Source organism: Urtica dioica, chromosome 10 (assembly GCF_054948205.1).
Source record: "Urtica dioica subsp. dioica isolate 48M chromosome 10, U.dioica_male_clone48M_v1_H2, whole genome shotgun sequence".
Lineage (NCBI taxonomy): Eukaryota > Viridiplantae > Streptophyta > Magnoliopsida > Rosales > Urticaceae > Urtica > Urtica dioica.
In genome coordinates, this window is record NC_142765.1 from 13,085,664 (window position 1) to 13,110,196 (window position 24,533).

General features: G+C 38.1%; 2 protein-coding genes across 2 annotated transcripts; both read right to left on the reverse strand.

Annotated features, from left to right (window-relative positions):
• Positions 1–20,863: 20,863 nt before the first annotated feature.
• LOC149383429 (uncharacterized) lies at positions 20,864–23,853 on the reverse strand. Its single transcript, XM_089627788.1, has 3 exons — positions 21,763–23,853; positions 21,581–21,686; positions 20,864–21,508 (listed from the first exon to the last, which is right to left on the reverse strand). The coding sequence occupies exons 1-3, from the start codon at positions 22,350–22,352 to the stop codon at positions 20,864–20,866; spliced, it is 1,341 nt and encodes a 446-aa protein (XP_089483914.1). The 5' UTR covers positions 22,353–23,853.
• LOC149383430 (uncharacterized) lies at positions 22,432–24,048 on the reverse strand. Its single transcript, XM_089627789.1, has 3 exons — positions 23,253–24,048; positions 23,085–23,162; positions 22,432–22,625 (listed from the first exon to the last, which is right to left on the reverse strand). Exons 1-3 carry the CDS (start codon positions 24,046–24,048, stop codon positions 22,432–22,434), a joined length of 1,068 nt encoding a protein of 355 aa, XP_089483915.1.
• Positions 24,049–24,533: the final 485 nt, after the last annotated feature.

A 24,533-nucleotide genomic window follows, 5' to 3' on the forward strand; every position in this document is an offset into this window, starting at 1 on the left:
CGTAGCCCACAATAATCAAGTTCCCAAATGTCTTCAATGTACCCATAATAGTTCATAAAAGCTTTTTTTGGATTTTTATCCTTTGCCGAAGAAACGTGTAATGCTTCAGCAAGTAATGTAACACCACTATTTTGAACGGGATGCTTGTTGTCTCTTTCTTTGGTGTAAAAAGTAAAACCATTAACAGACCAAGCAGTGTACCTTGTAACCATTGACGAAGGACCGCCAGATATTTTGCTCAACGTTTCTGAATGTCATGATTCTTGAAATAATCGTTTTCCAAGCCACTTCTGAAACAAACGATTGTGCTCTTCTTGTAACCATTTTTCATTTTTAGCTCTTTTTGGATCATTTGCCCTCAATTCTTTCAAATGAATATCCACAAACGGCGTGACCTCGGAAACGTTATGCAAGACATGGAGACTGGCTTGCTCCCACTCTTTCCGGTTGACGATAGAATAAGTACCTATACATAACCACTCATATAAGTAGTGGTCCTCTCATAAATAAGTTAAATACACAAAAGAAAGTGTCAGAAAACATACCTGTAGATAAAGCTTTTGATTCATGACTTGTGTTCTTTGGCAACCCAATCGCGTCTGCATTAGTTAAATACTCCGAACAAAATTCAACGGACTCCTCAGCTATATAGTTTTCTACTATGCTCCCTTCCGGTCTATTGTAGTTCTTCACATAACTCTTCAACACTTTCATGTAACGTTCGATTGGATACATCCAACGTAAAAATACGGGCCCACATAATTTCACTTCACGTACCAAGTGAACAGTTAAGTGAATCATGATGTCAAAAAACGAAGGTGGGAAAAACTTCTCTAGCATGCATAGAGTTTTTACCAACTCCGATTGCATGGAATCCAACCGAGTAGGATCAATAACCTTCGAGCAAATCGAGTTGAAGAATACACATATCTTGGATATTGCAAATCTCACATCGGGTGACAAAATTCCACGCAAGGCGAGAGGTAACATTTGTTGTAGAAGCACATGACAATCGTGAGTCTTCATTCCAATAAGTCTCAAATCTTTCATAGATACAAATCTCGTATAGTTTGAAGAATGACCATCGGGAACTTTGATAGACGCAAACCATTTACGCAACTTCTTCTTCTCCTTCCGATCTAGAGTATACTTAGCCGCTGGAAATTTAGTTTTTTGTCCGACCTCCTCATCGGCGTGCAAAATACTTCTTATATTAAGCTCCTTGAGATCCCTTCTAGATTTTATTCCGTCTTTCGATTTATGTGGATCATCAAGAAGAGTACCGATAACGGATTCGCAAACATTTTTCTCGATATGCATAACATCCAGACAATTCCGAACGTAGTGCGTCTTCCAATACGGAAGGTCATAAAATATCGATTTCTTCTTCCAAGGATTCTCTTGAAACGACTCTTTAGTACTAGCACGACGCTTTCTTTTTCCAAGGACTTCATTGACGTTTTTTACCATCTCGTAGACATCTTCACCAGACAAAATTCGAGGAGGGAGCCGTTCTTCTGTGTTGCCATCAAATGCTTGTTTTAACCTTCTAAATGGGTAGTCTCTTGGTAAAAATCTTCTATGCCCGAGAAAAACAGTCTTCTTACTATGCTTCAACCGAATGGAAGATGTGTCTTTCATACAAATAGGACAACCAATCGAGCATTTCACAGAATATCCTGACAAATTTCCATAGGCCGGAAAGTCGTTAATAGTCCACAATAACATTGCCCGTAAGTTGAAAGAATCTCGACGATAAGCGTCTTTAACCTCATAGCCCTTATCCCATAACATCTTCAAATCATCAACAAGCGGTGCCAAATAAACATCGATATCATTACCTGGTTGACTCGGTCCTGATATCAGAAGCGTTAATATCAAGAACTTTCTCTTCATACAGAGTTTTGGAGGAAGATTGTAGTTCACCAATATAACCGGCCAAACACTGTATTTACTGCTCATCATGCTAAACGGGTTCATACCATCAGTTGCTAAACCAAGATGAAGATTTCGGGGATCAGCACTGAAATCCTTATACTCAAAATCAAAGGATTTCCATTGGGCAGCATCGGCAGGATGTCTGAGAACACCATCATTGACACGTTTTTCGGAATGCCAAACCATGTTCTTCGCGTGTTTGGCACTATTAAACATTCGTCGGAAGTGTGGCATTGGAGGAATGTACCATAACGACTGTAATCATAAAAAAACAATAAGAAGCATACCATTATAGGCTATACATGTATTTGATAATCGAGTAGTGAAAACATACCTTAACTGGAACTCCTTTGACTCCGTCACGTGGCATTTTACCCTTCTTCCACCTCGACTCTTTGCAGATCGGACATTCATCTAGATTTTCATGCTCGTGTCTGTATAAAATACAATCATTCGGGCACGCATGGAACTTCTCGTACTTCATACCTAATGTGCCCAAAGTCTTCTTCGCCTCATACATACTTAAAGGAACTTTATTGTCTTTCGGAAAGGCTTCTTTAAGTGTTTCCAACAATTTTGTAAAGCTAGTGTTTGTCCAACCACCCGACGCCTTCAAATGAAACAACGTAACTAAAAACGACAACTTCGAAAAGCTTGTACACCCTTCGTATAATGGTGTCTCCGCATCAATCATCATCGACTCAAACAACTCCGGCCGGTCAACAAAATCGTCCTCCAAATCATTCATCATTCCGGGCATATCATCAACATCATTTTCAATATCATCAACGCTATTGTTTATCGTCGAACGAAAAACCTCACCATGATAGTACCATCTTTGATAGGAGGTCATTATTCCATACGCAAACAAATGGGTTCGAACAACATCAAGCGAAAAATGCCTATGATTTCCACATCGAACACAAGGGCAACGAATAGATTTCACGCCGTCCATATTATCTCTAGCGAATTTACAAAACTCATCTACACCTTCTTGATATATCTCAGTTAATCTATTCTCCCACATCCATTTTTTCATCTTCAATGATAGAAAATCCTAGATTTTACAACAAATACCCATTCTAATTACCAAGTTATAAAAAACAAGTATATTCAAAGCAAGTAGGAGAATAACTTACAAGATTTGGACGTATATTTGAGAGTGATAACCAAGAATGGCGCAGAACAGGTCGGAATTAGGTTTGGAGTGGGTTTCCGAATGAGGTTTTGAGATTAGAAAGTGAAAATGACGAGAAATTTTAATTTATAGATCCACTGCGCGATGTTTCGCCGCGGCTAACACTATACCTAGCCGCGGCGAATAGATTCCACAACGGGACAATTGTCCCGTTGTGGAATACACACGCCGCGGCGAAAGAAATACATTGCCGCGGCGAAATGAGTTCCAGTAAATCTGAGAACTGTTCGCCGCGGCTATACTATACTTTGGCTGCGGCCAGGTATATCACGCCGCGGCGAACTACATACGTGGCCGCGGCGAAATGAGTTCCAGGGGCTATGTAAATCTGTGAACTATTTCGCCGCGGCCACGTATAAAGATCGCCGCGGCGTGAATGTTTCGCCGCGGCGAAGTATCTACATGGCCGCGGTGAAATGAGTTCCAGGGGCTATGTAAATCTGTGAACTATGTCGCCGCGGCCACGTATGAAGATCGCCGCGGCCAGAATGTTTCGCCGCGGCGAATCAGATACGTGGCCGCGGCGAAATATTCCACAACGGGACGGTCATACCGTTGTGGAATGAACTCGCGGCGGCGACGTTGGACTTTGGCCGCGGCGAAATATCGCGGTCAGACCCTAAAACAGTTTTCCCACTCGATTTTTTTCAAAATTTTCAGAAATTTCATTTTTCTTCTTCTTCTCTCTTTCTCTCCGACCCACCCTCTTCTTCTCTCTTTCTCTCCGACCCACACCCACTCCGTCGCCGTCGTCTCTCTCTCTCCTCTTCTTTCTCGGCCGCCGTCCCTCTCTCTCCTCTCTTCTTCCTCGGCCGCCGTCCCTCTCTCTCCTCTCTTCTTCCTCGGCCGCCGTCCCTCTCTCTCCTCTCTTCTTCCTCGGCCGCCGTCCCTCTCTCTCCTCTCTTCTTCCTCGGCCGCCGTCCTTCTCTCTCCTCTCTTCTCCACAAATTTCTAAGTCCACAAAACCTTGCCTCCGACCACAACCCTCCGACCACAAGTCCCGACAACGTCATTGACGTTTTATCTCTCCACCACGCCTCCGTGCTCGTCATCTTCACTCCGGGTAAGTGTTTTTTCTATGTAATTTGTATTTTTATGTTGAAATTAGGTTATGGGTAAGTGTTTTTTTTATGTAATTTGTATTTTTATGTTGAAATTAGGTTAGAATTGTGTATTTGTGTTTAAGTTATATAGAAATTGAATATGGAATTTGATATTTATGTAGAAAATTAGTGTGGAATCGAATTTCGATTTGAGTTTATATTGAAATTGGTTTGAATTGAAATTGAATTTAAGTTTGAGTTGGTGTTGGAATTGGTTTGAATTGAGTTTATGTTGAATTTTGTTTTTTCATAGATTATGTCTAATACTTCCACTAGTACCGTTAGCGGTAAACGGAGATCCACCAATATCGATGGTCCCGGGAAAAGAAGAAATACTCTTATGCCCAAGATTAATAAGGTTAAAACTCTTGGTAAAAAGATAAACGTCAAATTTAATGATAGAGATGAACCATTGGATAAGGAGGGTGATGAGTTATCGAGTTATTTTGGCGTGTTAGCTAGAGAACACGTTCCAATTTCGATGATCGATTGGAGACTAAAAGAGCATAAACAGCTAAAAGAAAGGATTTGGAACGAAATATGTGAAGCATTTACGGTCCCTATCGAACTTAAGAATAATTGTCTTATGAGAGTTGGAGAAGCGGCGAGGTTATTCCGTCACGAGCTATACAACGATCTAGTCAAAGACAACCTCAATGATCCAAGCGTCTTGAAGAGGCCGGAATACGTTTTAAAACGCTATGGAAATATCACCGAAGAAGATTGGATAAAATTTGTTGAGTATAGACGTTCCGATATGTTCAAAAAATCATCGGACAATGGGAAAGAAATAGCGAGGAAGAACGTGTACAAATCTAGAACCGGCCGAAATGGATATCGAAAACTTGATCAACAAAAGGTTAGATTTACATGTTTTATTTTGTTGTCCATGTTTCATAATATTTATTAATTAATTTGTGGTATTGCTTGATAATAGTACGAGGAAATGGGTGAATGGCCTACAAAAGAGGTATTATGGGTTGAGTCGAGAATGAAGGGAAAATCATCTCAAGAAGTTACGGATGAGTGTATGGAAAGTGTCTTGCAATCTAAGGAACATCCCGGTCGTGTTCGTGGGCAATCTAAATACTCGTCAAGTTGCAATTCCGTATCTCGTCGGTCAAACTCGAGTGACGAGGTAACTAAGTTACGTCGAGAAATGTGTGAGTTAAAATCTTTCATTATGAAAGCCTTAACTCAAAATGGTTTGAGTCTCAAAGATGCTAATGACGAGTTGCCTAGTGTCCTACGTCCCACAAATGAAGAGGAAAATATTGGTGTTGATGAAGAGATGCCTAAGGGTGATGATGTAGAGATGACTAAGGGCGGTGATGAAGACATGGCTAAAGATGGTGATGAAGACAAGGCTAATGAAGTAACGTCTTTAGGTAATTTTTAATTTTTTAATACAAGTAAAAAGTCAAATATTTTAATATATATTTTTTAATAACATTAGTGAATTTATTAGATAAACAATCTCAACATGAAGTTGCCGACAAACCCGATAGTGTTCGAGCAAGTTGCTCAATGAATCCAACCACGCCGGTGACACCGTGTTCGGATGAAAGCATAGAATGCATTCTCCTCCTTGATGATTTCATGAATGGAGGCACGATTCATGTAGCAAACGGGCGAGCGTACATGAATGCCGAACACGTTCATTTTTCATCTTTGGAGGATGTAAACGTTCGAGTGAGCATTGCGACGGCTTTGATTAAGAAAGCTTTTTTGCCGATTCCCACCGATGAAGCCAAGACTATTGAAGAAGCCGTAGGGGGCTTCGTTAAGTGGCCAAAGAGATTAATAGAAACTGAAATTGCAAAAGAGAGTCGCGGCCCGGTGGTCACACAAGTGTTGAAGGTCGGTGGTGGTAGTGAACCTAGCACCGATGACGATAAGAAGATTTCATATACGTTGATTAATCCAAAGTTTCGATTGCTCGCCCAACATGCCAACCGAGTAATGTTACCGAAAGGGGATGCAATCAATGTCAAAGTTTGTGCAAGTATCGCCGTAGAGCGTATTCCGGTGATGTTTGACGATGTTAAAGAATTCCTTACATACGAGGAAATAGGCGCGTCATGCATAACGGTTTACATGGGGTAAATATTTCTTTTATATTCTTTTTCTTATATCAATATACAATATTTCATTTTATTAACTAATCCAATAATTGTTTTTCGTAGTTATCTACAATCCATATTAGACAAAAATAAGCGGAGTGAAGTAATGTGTTTTGTTGAAGCGGGTTTGAGTTGCTACCTCCAAACCAACAACGATGAGGCCCATTTATCCGAACGCGTCAAGCAAATCGGTAAAATAGTACGAAATTGCAAACCAAAACAACTAGTTTTGATGCCGTACAATTTAAATGAACATTGGATGCTTGTTGTCTTCGATCTTTGGAAAGATCAAGCGATGTTCTTCGATCCGTTGAAAAATAAAATCCCATTGGATTTAAGGATGTTGATAAAAAGGTAAATTAATTACATGTTATTTGAAATATTTCATTTCCACTAATGCTTCTTTTCTAATTTGTTTTTTTTTTTGGCGTATAAGGATTTTTTCGGATTTCAAGCTTCACAATCAAGAAGCCCGAAGTAACGGTCAATCAACCTTAATCACAAATGCCTCGGCCCCAAACAAATCGGAAACACGGAATGCGGGTATTATGTTTTAAGTTATATGCGTGATATTGTTGGAGTTGGTATAGATAAATTACAAATGAAGAAGTCATATACACCGGATAACTTAGAGAGAGTTCGAGAAGAGTGGGTGTTATACGTACAAACTTTTATAAAATGTGAATATTAGTTTGATTTTGGATATAGATATTTATTTTTGGATTTTTTGGATATATATTTGGTTTTGGATGTTATGTATATATTTTGGATGTTATGGATGTATTTGGATTTTTTGGATATATATTTGGTTTTGGATATATTTAATTTTCAGGTTTTTAATTGGAAAACAAAAAAATAGCTCTCAGGTACAATTTGGCCGCGACGTGTAATCATTACGCCGCGGCAAAGTTTCATGGGAATTCATCTCGCCGCAGCCAAAGGTATTCCTTGCCGCGGCGAGAATTTTTAAAAAAACAAAATTCTTGTTCGCCGCGGCCATGTATGTCATTGGCCGCGGCGAACTATTCCACAACGGTATGTCTGTACCATTGTGGAAGATCACGCCGCGGCGAGTACGTACCGTTGCCGCGGCGAGAAACGGAAATCAACATAATTCTTGTTCGCCGCGGCCATGTATGTTATTGGCCGCGGCGAACTATTCCACAACGGTACGTCTGTATCGTTGTGGAAGATCACGCCGCGGCGAGTACGTAACGTTGCCGCGGCGCGTTTCGGAAATCAACATAATTCTTGTTCGCCGCGGCCATGTATGTCATTGGCCGCGGCGAACTATTGCACAACGGTACGGGGTACCGTTGTGGAAGATCACGCCGCGGCGAAGTCAATACGTGGCCGCGGCGAGTGTTAAAAAAAATTGATTCATTTTTCACAACGGGACCGTCCCGTTGTGGAAACGTGGAGGTTTCCACAACGGTACAGTACCGTTGTGGAATCATTACACAGCGGAGGATTCCACAACGGTACAGAACCGTTGTGGAATCATTCCACAACGGTACTGTACCGTTGTGGAATCCACTGTTTGTAGTAGTGATTCATCCAAGTTTAAGAGATTTGAGAGACTCTCTCTCTAGAACTTTGGCCGAAACTCCTCTGTCTCTCTCTCTAGTTTATTTTCAATTCTTCTTGTTTTGGCACCTAGGTCCTCACTCGACCTAGTGTTTAGCTCTGCGACTTCAAGACTCGTTCTTAAGTCGTAGTGTTTAAAAGTGCCCACTCACTAATTCCTTTATTTCGAGTGATTTAGTGATAGAAACTTTCGTGGTTGCTCGAGGTGCCGAGGAAAGAAAGAGAGATGTGCTGCGAGGGGAGACGAGCGTTGCAAACTTTCCAAAAGCTTCTTCAAAGTTCAAGCTTCAAGAAAGGTCTGTAAACTTCTAGCTCATATTAGTTTTTAATTACATGTACTTGCTCTTTGTCTAGGTTAGTAAAAACTGTTTTTACTTGTAAATAAATTTTTTAAAATTCCGCCGCTTCCCGAAGCGTTTAATCTTTTTCTTAAACCCTAGATCAATTCCAACAAATGGTATCAGAGCTATGGTTAAAGAGATGCATGTACATATTTTTAAAATTATGAGCTTGAAAATCGTTTTCGAAAGTTTACTAATTTTGTGACAAGTTAGAATTGTAATCTTAGATTTTTTTTTTAATTTATTGCTCTCGCCTTTAAATTAAAAACCATGTTGATTTTCTATGAGTTTGGGATGTTTTTAAAACACATTAGAATCAGTTCTAAAAGTTTTTAATTTTTTATATTAAAAAACGTGTTTTAAAGGTTTGAGAAATTTCGATTAAAATTTTGTGACTAGTTTTCTTGCCTTACTAGTTTCTTATTTTTACTTGAATCGTTTTATGCTTGTTGTTATTTCTTTTATGCCTTGTTATTACCTTGCTAATAAAACACAAATAAAAGCTTTAACAACCTTCATAAAACGTTCCGTTACACTCGATTCTTTTTCACACCTAGAAAGGACCAAGCTTTAATTATTTCTTTTTCTTCGAGCTGGAGTAAACCCGCATTAAAAGTGGCATAACTCTCTGCTCAGAAATCAAAATTTAATTATTCTTGAATCAAATTAAAGCTCTGTCTGTCCTCTGTCCAATGCTACTGGTTTCGGCAGAAAAGGACATCGGAGCCGCCAGATATGGCGATTTTACTCCGAGGTGCGCGGCTGTTACGAAACTCCAGTTTTTTAGAATTCCGGATTTTCAAACCCCACTACCATGAGTTATAGAATTCTAATGAGAAAATTTTCTTGAGCAAAAATGTTTTTTATATGATTAAAACATGATGTGTAATATTAAAATGTTTTGATTTTGAAAGTTTAATTGAAATTGAATTTTTACAAAACTAGTTTGAATTTTGAAAAACCGTTTTCACTTTCAAACTTGATAATACTTTGTCATCCAAATCAAATAAGTTTTCAAAATGTTTTCAAAACTATATCTATATCACATATGTTCAAAATCTATATGCTCTTGAAAATTTGAGTGGGAGGTCTCTTTGTAGACAAGCCGAAAAATAAAAAGATGTGTAATCTCAAACTTTCAAGTGTTCGAGTGAGTTGAAGTTCACACTTCCCTCATGCACTTTCCCGAAATAGAAAATAGGAAAAGATCGAGTATGTACCTTGTGCCTTTATGCACTAATACTACTCTGAACATGTCGATCTAGGATTCTCTTCTAGTTGTCCGCTCTGTAACTAGGAAATTTGTTTCCGAACTTATAAGAGTCGATGAACCAACTCCAAAAACTAAGTGGGAGGGTTATACTTGTTGTTTGTAACCCACGATCCCCAACACTAATGAAAGAAGCAATTAACGTGGGACTAAGAGCCGCTCTTGCGACCCTCACTTAAATGGGAGTACTCGAAGGCGTTATTGCTTCGATCATTGCTCAATGAGCTACGTCCGAGAGTGAGACGATGATGGCAAGGCCTCCCCTTGGGGGATTGTTTTTCAAAGTTGACCTTTTCGACTACGTGGTTGGTTGCACGCTTAGGCTCAATCCCTAGTAATCCTCCCTTGAGGCTCTGCGAAAGGATGTGAGTGATCAAACCAATTTAAAAGGTGGCTAGTCAAAATAGATGTATTGACATCTTGGCTTAGCATTAATGATGTGTCATTTACTTATAAAAGGAGATTTTTTGCCGCCTTCTCTTGAGGGAAAAAATTATCGTTTGGGTTATAACACCTTTGGATTTTATCAAGTCTTAAACAAACTTAAATCCTAAACCAAAGACTAATCATAAACTTGTTTCAACTTAAATAAGCAACATGTCTCGCAAACATCTCTCATCCTTTTCTCGAACGAACTCGAAAACGAAAACTACGTAGATTCGAAACATAACCTCGACATAATCCTTACCAAGCACAAATGGGTACTCACCACCCCGTGTCCTCCTCTGACGAATAATGATTCAACTCAAGAGGGCAAAGACGCCTTGACGGCCTGGCTCTGCTCCGATGAGATTGTGAGGTGCTATATCTTAGCATCAATAAACAATGTGTTGCAACAACAACATCGTGACATTGAGACTGCCGTCGACATGCTCACCAATCTCCATGAGATGTTTGGAGGGCAAATGCGTCAAGCAAGGCAAAAAGCAGTCCGACAATTTATGAACTGTCGCATGAAGGCTAGGACTCCTGTTGGAGACTTTATGATATTGATCATTAGTCATCTGAGTAAAATGGAAATCCTAGGATCTGAGATTGATGGGAAGAATGTCATAGATGTGATCTTAGAAACTCTCCCCGCATCTCTTGATACCTCCAAGATGAACTACTCCATTAACAAGCTAGAGTACACTGTTACCAAGCGTATGGAGGAACTTCACACTGCTGTAGGTCTCACTAAGAGAAAGAGGAATCAAGGAGAGGCACATGCTACTGAGCACAAAGCCTCCGCCTCTAGAACTGAGAAGGGACCTTACAAGGCCGCTAAAAAGAACTGTCCCGCCTATCTCAAAGCAAAGGAACATAGTATTGTACTAGTTACCGAAGCATGCTTAGTAGCTGATAATGTATCAACGTGGATTCTTGACTCCGCTGCTACTAACCATATTTGTTGTTCCTTGTTTGGTTTCAAGAAAACCAAAAGCTTAGAGGATGGGGTGATGGGAGCCTGGTGTCCGCGAAGGCTGTGGGATCCATGACGCTGTCTTTTGAAGACCGCACTTTAAACTTGAATAATGTTTATTTTGTTCCTACCTTTGGGAAGAACTTAATATCTGTTGCTCAACTTTTCGAGCAAAATTATTGTTTAAAGTTTATAATGAATGGAATTCGTATTTCTCTTTCTAATTCTTTTGTCACTGATGCATGTATGAAGAATGGTCTTTTTTACATCTATCCCACTCAACCTTCTCTTTTAGACACAGAAATAGATAACGATCTAATTAGGGAGCCAAAGAGGATCAAACTTTCTGAATCCTCCGATCTAACAAAATCAACATACCTATGGCACTTAAGACTTGGTCATATCAGTCTAGATAGGATTAAGAGACTTGTGAGGGACGGTCCCCTCCAAGCCTCTGCAATAGGTTCACAACCTACTTGTGAATCCTGCATAGAAGGAAAAATGACTAAGCGACCTTTCTCTGATAAGGGTCGAAGAGCCACTGAGTTGCTGGAACTAGTACATTCTGATGTATGTGGTCCGCTCAACCAACAGGCACGTGGAGGATACGAATACTTCGTTACCTTCACCGATGATTACTCACGATATGGGTTTGTCTATTTGCTCAATCACAAATCCCAGACCTTTAACGTATTTAAGGTCTTTAGGGCTTTAGTGGAAAAGCAAACTGGCAAAGTGATCAAAACCCTTCGATCTGATCGAGGTGGTGAGTATATGTCTGGAGAGTTCGATGACTTTCTTAAAGAAGAAGGTATCGCTTCTCAGCTTACCGCACCTGGCACACCTCAACAAAATGGAGTGTCAGAGAGAAGAAACCGAACTCTTATGGAGATGGTTAGATCAATGATGAGTTACTCATCACTCCCGCTTTCCTTTTGGGGATATGGCCTTGAAACAACCGCCTATATTCTGAACCAAGTTCCGTCCAAAACGGTTCCTGGTACTCCTTATGAACGATGGACTGGCCGTAAAGTGAATCTTGGCCGCATCCGAATTTGGGGCTGCCCTGCACACGCGCTGAGGCAAAAGACTAGCAAGTTGGCTAGTAGGTCAGAATTGTGCATGTTTGTGGGATATCCAAAGGAAACCAAAGGTTTTACTTTCTATAGTCCCGAGAACGATAAGACTTTCGTTAGCAAGAATGCTCGTTTCCTTGAGGAGGACTTTGTGAAAGATGCAAAACCTAGAAGCAAAATTTTGCTTGAAGAAAAGTTGGGTAAGGAAGCTTCTACCTCATCTGTAAGAACTGTTCTTACCCCAACTGAAACACAACCTAACTCATCAGAATCTCGTCAAGTAGTACTTAGACGTAGTGGGAGGGCTACTCAAAAGCCTGACAGGTACATGTCTTATGGAGACTCTCTTGTAGCCGTCTCTGACATGGATGATCCTGTTTCCTATAGCCAACCGATGGCTTGTTCTGAATCAAACCTTTGGCTTGACGCCATGAAAGTTGAAATGTACTCGATGTATGTCAACAATGTCTGGAAACTTGTAGACCTTCCTGAAGGGATTAAACCCGTAGGGTGTAGGTGGATATACAAGAAGAAAAGGGGTCCTGATGGGAACGTCGAGACGTTCAAAGCACGACTTGTGGCGAAGGGTTATACCCAACAAGAAGGGATTGACTATGAAGAAACCTTCTCGCCAGTCGCGATGCTTAAATCCATCCGTAAACTCCTATCCATAGCTGCAGCTCTCGACTATGAGATCTGGCAAATGGATGTCAAGACAGCCTTTCTGAATGGCAATCTTGACGAGCGCATTTACATGGCTCAACCAGACGGTTTCATGGAAAAGGTCAAGATACCAAGGTTTGTGAGTTGCTTAAGTCCATTTATGGATTAAAGCAAGCATCTAGGTCATGGAATATTAGATTCGATGAAACTGTAAAGAGCTTTGGCTTTGAACAGTCAATAGATGAGCCTTGTGTTTACAAGTTAATACACGAAGGAAAAGTTGTGTTTCTGGTACTATATGTCGATGATATACTACTCATTGGTAATGACGTGGGTAAGTTATCTGAGGTTAAGGTCTGGCTGGCAAAGCAATTCGATATGAAGGATCTAGATGAAGCTGCGTACATTTTGGGGATCCAAATCTTTCGAGATAGGAAAAACCGGACCCTGTCGCTCTCTCAGGCATCTTATATTGATAAGGTAATGGATCGCTTCTCGATGCAAGACTCCAAGAAGGGCCAAACACCCTTTAGGCATGGAGTCTCACTCTCTAAGGACGAGTGTCCCAAGACTGCACAAGAGATTGAAGACATGAGGAAAATACCTTACGCCTCTGCCGTAGGAAGCCTCATGTATGCTATGCTTTGCACTAGACCTGATATATGTTTTGCCGTTGGCGTAGTTAGCCGTTTCCAATCGAACCTTGGACCCGAGCACTGGATTGCTGTTAAGCATGTTCTTAAGTATCTTCGAAGAACTAGGAACTTGATGCTTACATACTCAGGTACTGACCTGACTATGAAGGGATATACCGACTCCGATTTTCAAGCGGATAAGGATTCCAGGAAATCCACTTCGGGATCTGTGTTCATCCTTAATGGTGGAGCTGTTGTGTGGAGAAGTATTAAGCAATCTTGCATTGCTGACTCCACAATGGAAGCAGAATATGTGGCTGCTTGTGAAGCATCCAAAGAGGCTGTATGGCTTAGAAAATTCCTTAAGTATTTGGAAGTTGTTCCAAACGTCGACGAGCCCATGACCCTTTATTGTGATAATAGTGGGGCTGTCACTAACTCAAAGGAACCTAGAACCCATAAGCGCTCTAAGCATATTGAGAGGAAATACCATTTGATTCGAGAGATCGTGCAGCGCGGAGACGTGGAAGTGAAGAAGATCTCAACGGTGGACAACCTCGCAGATCCATTCACCAAGGCCCTAGCGAACAAGGTCTTCGACCAACATCGTGATGGATTAGGCATGAAAGACTACACACATCTTCTTTGAGTCAAGTGGGAGTTTGTTGTCAATGGTGCCCACAAGAAGAGTTGTAATCTTTATTTTGTACATTTGATGTAATAAAGTCTCATGAAGACTCTTGCTTGTAATTGCCTATTCATTCATTAATAAAGTTGAAACGTTCATTCATTCTTTCTTTGTTTGAAGCTTTATGATAAAACCTTAGTCTTTTAGTCCATAAACAAACTTAACAACTTACGAAGAGACAAATGTAGATTTGCATAAACAAACTCTTCGTAGTTTGCTTAAAACGATATATTCGCAATCTTAGGGTCAAAGGACTATTGACCTCAGTACGATTGTTAGAAGAATCTATGATGTCTGGTTATGAGGCATTGAGAGTTGGAGACTCTATAGTTCTTCTAGGTATCTTTCGAAGGTACTGAATTGACCAGTGCACTTCTAGAGACAAGATAAGAACAAACCATTTAACCTCTTATGTCTCGAAGTCACTATGTATGAATTGCATCATGCTTACCTTAATCCTGAAATGAGACATGCCATTTCACAGCTTAGTATTCTCATTTGAGAAAGTCAGAGTTCGGACACACTATGTGATTCCGAACAGGGCCTATTGGTGAAGTACTAAGTTGTGAGTATGTCATGAGTAACTTTGTGAAGTTCTCATAGATATGGAATTCATGTACAAGATTGTTGAAATGCAATGCATGTCACCTCATGCTTTGTTCCTTGGAGTGTGAATAAATGAACTGGCCAGTGTCCAAATTGAGTCCTGACTCTTTTGGATGAAACAATGTGACTTGTTAGCTCCTCGTCAATACATTGTTTCTAACTTATTCACAAGCGACAAAGGAGTTGAGGAAATAAGAGCTAGAAGGGTAAAATGGTAATTTAGTAAATCCCGAATAGCTGATGACATTCATGAAGGGTAAACATAGATAATATTCACTGGATCCGCTCATTATAATTAGGTCGAATTCTTGAGTAGAAAATAAATTCATTTGAACCGAGAGATTTTCAGTGTCAGCTCTTTAGTGGAGTCAGTTGGCATTAAGCTAAACATGGAAAAGGTTTGTGAACTTTTGAGTCCAAGTGTTTATCTCAAGCTTTGTTCATTTGGGTCCATGAGGTCACTGTCACGAATCACTTCGATAGGAATAGTTAAACTGGAAGCTAAGTCAAAACGAGAACGAAAATAGTCAAAAGGGTATTTTTGTCTTTTGAGACAAAGGATGAAATGAATGTCAATAAAATTTTTGACAAGTTCATTTGATGACTTAATGTCACTCGGTCATGACTTGATTAATTGGGCCTTGTGGATTAATTTCATTTCATAAGAATTTTATTGAAAATTCTTAATGGGCCTTTTTCATGTTCTCATGAATAAATGAAGAAGCTTCTAGAAGCTCCTTCTAGAGACATGTTGGGCGCCCAACATACCTAAGGAAAGAGAGTTTATTTTGTGCATAAATGTATTTAGATACTTGCCAAAAGAAAAAGAGGAAACAAATTTCCCACACATGCAATGGGAATTTCGGCCAAGAGAGTAATAGGCAAGCCAAGGAACAAAAAAGGAAACAAATCCTAGCCTTCTAGAAGGATGCCTTGGGCGCCTAAGAGGAATGGGAAATAAGGGTTATTTTGCTCATGAATATGTGATATTCTATAGAAGAGGAAACTACCTTATTGAAGGTGAGACCTCTCCTATAAATAGGAGCCTCATTTCCTCACATTTCATTCATCCAACACTGCTACAAAACAGTTAATAATCTACGGTTAAACACCGTAGTTATTAAAAAAACACTACGGTGTTTTTATCGTAGTCTTTCTCACCGTAGTCTATCGTCGTTACCATGGACTACAGTCTATCACTGTAGTCTGATATAGTGAAAATTTGGTCACCTTTTAATAATCTACGGAATTAAACAGTAGTGTTAACAAAAACACTACAACTATACACTGTAGTCGTAACTTATGAATTAAGTCAGACTACAGTTTTGAAACGTAGTATGACGTTTTGGATTAATTTAGACTACTTATTTTAACCGTAGTTCTTTATTTAGAATTATGTTTAGCTACCATCATAAAACGTCATCTAAACTTAAGAATTAAGTCATACACTACAGCTTCTAAACGTAGTATGAAGTTATGGATTAAGTCAGACTACAGTTTTGAAACGTAGTATGGCGTTTTGGATTAATTTAGACTACTTATTTTAACCGTAGTTCTTTATTTAGAATTATGTTTAGCTACCATCATAAAACGTCATCTAAACTTAAGAATTAAGTCATACACTACAGCTTCTAAACGTAGTATGAAGTTATGGATTAATTTAAACTACTAATTTTTTCCGTAGTCTACATCCTTAAACTGTAGTATTATCTAGTTTTATATTAATACGACTACACATTTTAAAAGTAGTCTACATGTATAGTTCAAAAAAGTAGAATCCATATACCAAAATGTAATGCCCACCATTCAATATCATATAAAAATATGATTCAAAAAATTAGAATCAATATATCCATAGTGAATGTATCTAAATTTAAGTATCATATTCAATATCTAACTAAAAAAAGTTTCATGCTTAATTCAAACTTTGAAGGTAGACTGCCCATTCTTCGCGCATCGCATCGAGCTCGACTTGAGTGTAAGTGGTTTTTCCGTTGAACTGTTTACACATAACAATATATGTCTTAGTTGTCTATTATACATAAATATACTATTTTTCATGATATTATAACTTCGTATTTACCTTATCTTCTGTGGAGATGATGTGCTTGTCAACAATGTCTTTCATATACTTTAACACATAATATCCACACTCAAAAGAGGATGGTTGCTGTGGAGACTACAATTCCAGACATAAGATTTAATAATGTCTCCTTATAAATATCAAAATTAATTAATAACATAAGATTTAATATAACATTCTTGAAGCATATACCTTAACAATTTCCCATTTCATCACTTGTTTTTTTGCAGATCTGTTGGATTTGGAGTTAAATATTTTCATTCCACTACAAAAAAAAGAAGTAAGCAATCAGACATGTACACATCTAGGAGATAGTCATATAAAAACTAGTAACCATGAACTTACGTATTGATGACACCTTTTATGTCTCCTTTAGGTTTACGCCCAAGAGAATCAAAATAATAGACCATGTCGCTATGCGGATCTATTACCAACAACGCCCAATGATTTCTGACATAGATATAAGGATGTTCATTGGACAACTATCTTTATCAATAATATATATGTATAGAAAAACAATTTAAACTATACTAACCCGAAATTGTAAGGACCTAAAAATAGCTGGTCAACATGACAATTGTCAATCCTTTTAGCCAACAATTCAGCTCTTAAACTAGCAGTCCCTGTATGTGTAGACAGCTTCCCAGGGTCTATGAATTGATACATTTTCAGCAACCCTTTTCTTTTGATCATGTCATACAAGTAACTAATTCATAAAAGAAAAATCCATTATTCACATAAAGATATAAAGAATTATTTTATGATATGATTAATGTAATATAATTTATGTTTAAAAGATTACCTCATGTATAGAACAATGCAATTCGAAGTAATTTCCTGCATGTTAGAGAAGCGACTAATATCCTCTTGAAGAATATATAAAGGTCGTTCAGTAGAAAACAGGTCATTGTCCAAAACAAAACTCATTGTGTTTGTGTTGCCTAATTTTTTGGCAACATGATCCTTGAGATATTGTATGTTCCAGAGTGGTTTCAATTTATTCTTTTTGGACTTAACTGTAGGTGTCAATACCTATACCCAGAAGAATATAACAAACATAGATTAATAAACAAAATGATTATAAATAATAAAAAATAGCTAACAAAATAAATTTACCTTACGATGCTCTATAATAACCAAAGATTTAGGCCATGGGACTTGAGTACCAATTACATCTATAACCATCAATTTTCGCTTGCCCATAGCTATTGGAATGACAACATCCTCAACGCGGCAGATATCAATCGAGACTCTTACCAAATCAGTCCCCAATTTTATATCCCAGATTCTTGAGTTGTTATTTCCATCTTCTATTATTGTACCAAGAGCTACAATGTTATCAATAGAACCAACAGCTAGTTGACATGGTTTTCCCTATAAAATAAAAATTCTCAAATATTATTAGTAGGTAATTAGTAAACTCAAAACCAACTTCAGAATATCAAACAGAGGGTAATATATATTTAGGCGTGTTTACCTTTGTGAAATCTCTAGATCCAAGAAACTGAAAATCATCATCTACATTTTCGTCATTTTCACTGTCATCGGTTAAGAACTCATCTAAATCCTTGGGCGTGTAACTATCCTTATCCGAAGTAAGACCTCCAGTTTTTATTTCATTTTTCCTTTTTAGGTTCAGGTTTTCTTCTTGAAGTTGCTTAATCTGCTCTAGTAATGACTTTCTCTCCTCAGCATCTTGTCTCCGTGCCAATGCAAGTTTCTTTTGTTCCTCCAATAATTCTTGTAAAACTTCATTCGTCTTTGTTTTTTTTGGGACATTGAAATATGTCGACGGAGTGACTCCACCACCAATTGCTCTTACTAGACCACCATGTTCATCACTATCCAATGCCATAGAGAGAACGTCTTTCTTCCCTGTTAATTTAACGCTTCCTTCCTCAACGTTTTTGCTAATTTCATCCTACAACATGGATAATTTAATATACTCTTAAGTTATATGAACCCCTTTATAAATAACAACAATAGAAACAAGCCTAAGACTACTCCCTGTATAATAACAGATCTTGTTACTTAAGACTACTCCCTGCCTAAGCTAACCCGTTTATCACTATGTTCAATTTTCACACCTATATATATATATATATATATAACAGATCTTGTTACTTATGAGACAGTGTATTAATTACATAACACATGAACCTGGACAATAACAAACAATATCTAAAAAATATTCCATATAAGTATATTTATAGCATATAAGTATACTAACAATTCTTCCAATACACGATTTTACTTCTTCATCCTCGGAATCTTCTCCGCCTTTTGAGTAAGCAATCTTCCAAAGCTGACTACGTGTTGGATTTTTTTCGCCCATTGCCATTTTCTAAAGTTCGATTGCAGGATATTCAGCAAAAAAAAAAAAATTCATACTTGTTTATACTACTATTGAATATAGTCTGTAACAACTCAGTAGATAAGGCTGTAGAATAAAAAGACGTACCAACTCAGCCGCTAAGTTTGCAAATCCATGCCTAGAAAGGCGATGACGATATTTATTTAGTTTGCATCTGTCTGATTGATCCTTACTCCAAGATTTAAACTCCTCTGAAATACGTCTAGCGACAAAACTCCTCCAAGATTTCTTGCGAATAAAAGGATACATAGGTGGTGGTTTTTCAAATTTGTGTGGCGTGTCTACATAATCAAGGATGTATTTAGTTGCCAATTTGTACTTGAATTGTCTCCATTTTGTCGAAGCAGATGCCAATATAGATTTCTTCCCCTCCATTGGCACATCATATGATCTCTACAAGTATAAAGGTTAGATGACAAAACACATAATCAGTTACACATGATATATCATAATTTTGTAAACACGTCATTTGTACCGGTAAGAAACATCACTACAGATCATTCCCAACAGAAAAATCATTGACAGGAGGCTAGGAGCATCGTAATCCAAATAGTACTGATTATCATTACTTAGGACACAAAAATACAAGAACTTAATGACACAGAACACCCCACAATCTACATATAAAAGTGTGAAGAAAACAAGTAAATACAATGAAGAGTGAAGAGGTCAAAACAAAGTCACAAGGCTACATCTTCAAACTTCAAAGCACTATCTCGGTAGATTTTTTTTTTAATAAAAAAAGGAGGGAATTCACATGAATAGAATCATAAGGCTACAAATGAAAAAAAAAAAAAGAATTCACATGAACAATCAGCAGAGACTACAAAGGGTCTAAACTGACCAAAAAAAAGCAAAAAAAGCAGACAGATGAAGTTTCAAGTGTTCAACCAAAAAAATATAGAAAAAAAGCAGCCAATACGAATTTTCATATGAGCAAAATTATCCTGAAAGATGAAGTTAATAGAATCCAATACATCGGACATATATAAGCACCAAAATAAAAGCAACCGGTCAAATAGACAAATACCCTTAGAGAAACTGAGACACAACCCATGAAGCTATCTCAGTCGGGCTAGAGTAAGAGAATACCCCATAGAAATAAATCATCTCAACTTTGCTAAATGTCCCAAACCATCCTCAAAGAAGAGGTCAAAGCAAAAGCAGATATACCATTCCAAATATATCAACCTGTAAAAACATTGGGTTTGTGTGTTTATCATATATATCTGCAAAAGAGCTAATACCACCAGTATTGAAAATCAAAGCACACAAAGACATCACTCAGCTAATAATATATCACACACATCACAAGTATTAAGTTTAAGGGTTAGATCACATATATCTATTTACCTTCACTTGATCCCAAACTTTCTCTTTAAGATCCTTTGACACAGATCGCCAATTTTCTATATCGATTGGTACAGTAGTTCGCACGACAACACCTATATAGCTTTGCGTTTCCGAGTTTGTTTCACCAATACTTTGACCCAAATCATTATAAGTCAGCTTCTTAATCTCTCCATTAGCTCTACCTTTTACAACTTTAGGCAAAATAGTAGGACCTCTTTTTGTTCTCTTTTTAGGTAATTCCTCTGATTTCTCATCATCCTTTTCCTGATTCTCCGCTGCCCTGCATATGCATAAATTATGTTAAGATAACAGAGTCTACCATGCATTATAAGCCACGTGTTCAAACATAACAACAACACAAATATTATTAATTTGTCTATTAGCTAAAAAAATTGTATAACCTGTACAATATTATGTGGTAAACTAGTCATTATCAATCCGAGTTCCGTCTACATCCGTTCGCAAACAAGTGTCATCATCAATCACATCCAAGGATTCAACCTCAGGGTAATCTTTCATGACTAAAGTTCGATCTAATAAGATTGTATCTTCTAGATCATGATCTACTACAGGACCACAAAAATCAATCTTTGAATTTGCTATCACAATAGACCATGAGGTATTCAAGCTATCTTCGACATAGAATACTTGTTTGGCTTGACTTGCCAAAATGAAGGGTTCGGACTTGTGTCCAATTTTCGTGAGGTCAACTAATGTGAATCCATCTTCTTCCTTTACACCATTCTTAGATTCAACCCAATCGCATTTGAAGATAACCACCTTTGTAATGACATAGTCCAACTCCCAAATTTCCTGAATGACCCCAAAGAATGACATGTCCGAAACGATTGGATTTTTGTCCTTTGAACTGCTTACTTGCATTGTTTTAGCCATTACTAACACACCACTATTTTGAACAGAACTTGAATCATCACGTTTCTTTGTGAAAAATCGATATCCATTTATGATGTATCCATTATAAGAAAGTACTTGAGGCTGTGGTCCATGTGACATCCATCGTAAAGTCTCCGATATCAAATCTCTCGACTCTTCCAACTCACTAGAAACCTGCACACATTGTCAAAATTACATAACAAATCATACTTTGTAAATGTGACGTATTATATCATGTACACGTACCTTTTCCCGGAGCCAATTGGTAAACGATCGAGTGTGCTCATCTTGAAGCCACTTTTGTTTCTTTACTTTACTTGGATTACGTTTCTTCAAGTGCTCCATGTGTTTCCTTAGTACAAAGTCACATGTTAATACACTTGTGTGTAATAAAATATCACACAGATTGAGTATTTTAATACACTTACTTGATGTAGGGGTCAATTTCTGCCGTGTTCTCTACCACAAAAAGATGTGCTTGATCCAACTCCTTGCAGTTAGGTGTGTGCACTTGCGGAGAAGAGAGTGGACCACTTGATTCATTTCTCCTAGACGCAGCACCAATAGTATCTAATGACAAGTACTCGGAGCAATATTCAACACCTTCTTCAGCTATGTAACACTCAGCAATACTACCTTCTGGACGACCACGATTGCGCACATAACCTTTATAGACTTTCATGTTCCGTTCAAATGGAAACATCCAATGTAAATTGACTGGTCCACAAAATTGAACTTCTCGTACAAGATGTATCATCAGATGGACCATAATGTCAAAAAATGATGGTGGAAAATACTTCTCCAAAAGGCACATGGTAGTTGTGAGCTCTTCTTGTATGTTTCTAAGACTGGAAGCATCCACAACTTTACTGCATAAGGAATTGAAGAAGAGGCAGACCCTTGTAATGGTAGATCTCACGGTCTTATCAAGCAATCCCCGTAATATAACCGGAAGAATTTGTTGCATCAACGTATGATAGTCATGAGATTTCATTCCAAACAATTTTAACTCCTTCATAGACACACAATTACTTAGATTCGAAGAACAGCCATCTGGAACTTTTAGCTTAGTCAATCTCTCACAAAACTTTATCTTCTCATCCTTGGTTAAGGTGTAGTTTGACGGAGGCAAGTATGTTTTTTTTTTCTCCAACACGTGGATGAAGCGTAGTTCTAATTCCCATATCCACAAGATCTAACCGGCTTTTAAGTCCATCTTTAGACTTGTGGGAGACATCAAGCAATGTACCGATGATACTTTCACATACATTCTTTTCGATATGCATCACGTCTAAAACATGACGCACATGAAGAGACTGCCAATATTCAAGATTAAAAAAAATTGACCTTTTGCTCCAAGCACATCTAGATTCTGCCTTCCCTTCACCCTGCTTCTTCTTCTTCTTAATTTTTCCATACACATATCCGATTTTAGAGACCTTCTCTAAAACTTCTTTTCCAGTCAAACATTTCGGTGCGTCTTCAAATTCTTGGCAACCATTAAAAGCCTTCATTGCTTTCCTATAAGGATGATGACGATCCAAAAATCTTCGATGACCTTGGTATACTATCTTTCTACTGTGGTTAAGAAACTCTCAACGCGTCTTCTCACTACAAATGGGACAACCAAGATAACCTTTCACAGTACAACCACTCAAATTTCCATACGCCGGAAAATCATTTATCGTCCATAGTAGTACTGCTCTAAGGGTGAAGGTCTCTCTCAAATGAGCATCATAAATTTCGATACCTGTCTCCCACAACAGTTTCAAGTCATCAATAAGTGGTTCTAAGTAAACGTCAATGTCGTTTCCCGGCTGCTTTGGACCTGATACCAATAATGTTAGCATAATAAACTTCCTCTTCATACACAACCATGGAGGAAGGTTATATGTAACTAACATAATTGGCCATGTACTATGCCTAGTACTCTGAGTGCGAAACGGATTTATCCCATCAGCTGATAATGCCAAACGCAGATTTCTTGGCTCATTGGAAAAATCTGGCCATTTGTGATCTACTAATTTCCACGAAGCTGCATCGGCTGGATGTCTCAAATATCCATCGACTTCTCTATCAGTGGCATGCCAAGTCAGATCTTTAGCTATCTCACGTGTACCGTACATTCTTCTAAATCTTGGAATCGGAGGAAAATACCACAGCATTTTTGCAGGCACACCTACTTTAGGATCCTCGGAGCCTTTAGGAACTTTCCATCGTGAGGTATCACAAACTGGGCAAACATCAAAATCACGTTTGTCCTTCCGATACAATATACAGTCATTAGGACAAGCATGTATTTTTTCATATCGCATACCCAATGAACAAAGCGTCTTTTTGGCCTTGTACATAGACTTCGGCACTTGATTTCCTTGTGGAAACATGTCAGCCAATAATTTAAGTAACTCGTCGAAACTCACATCGCTCCACCCATATTTGGCTTTGAGATTGTATAGTCGTACCAAAGTAGATAACTTGGTAAACTTATTACAACCATCATAAAGCGGCTTTTTAGCATCTTCTATATATTCTATAAACTTTTCAAAATCTTTTTCTAAAAGATCTTCAGCAGCTTGTACCATTTCAACTGCATTTACAGCATCATTATAGTCACCCAAAACATGTTCATCTGACTCGTTAAAGATCTCTTCTTCCCGATATGTATCAACGATATCTTCACCATGCCATGTCCATATTTCATAACTTTTGTCCATACCATTAAAAAATAGGTGATCTTTAATTATTTCAAAAGTATTTGATTTCATATTTCCACACTCCTGACATGGGCATGGTACCACGTTCGAATTGGGTGATTTTTGTTTGCAAAATTGTAAGAAATTATCGACACCATTCTCATATTTTTTTGATCGTCTATCACTAAATAGCCATGACTTATCGATTCTGTGAAAATTTTCAATATGTTATTATTATATTTTTATGTAAACACCATTAAAGTTTATGGACTAGTACTACCCAAATAGCATAAAAGTAACAGAGTATTGATGAAAATGGAACTTACTTTGGATCAGCCTTGTCGTTGTGATCTTCTTTTTCTGAATGAGAATTATGGAAAGTCTCGGCTGCACTTTTATTACTCTTTGAATCTTCATTTGCATCATTCGACACTTTTTTCACAGCCTCCAATATCCTCTGTGTAACTCTTGTTACCTTTTTATGACCAACCTCTAATATAAACAGC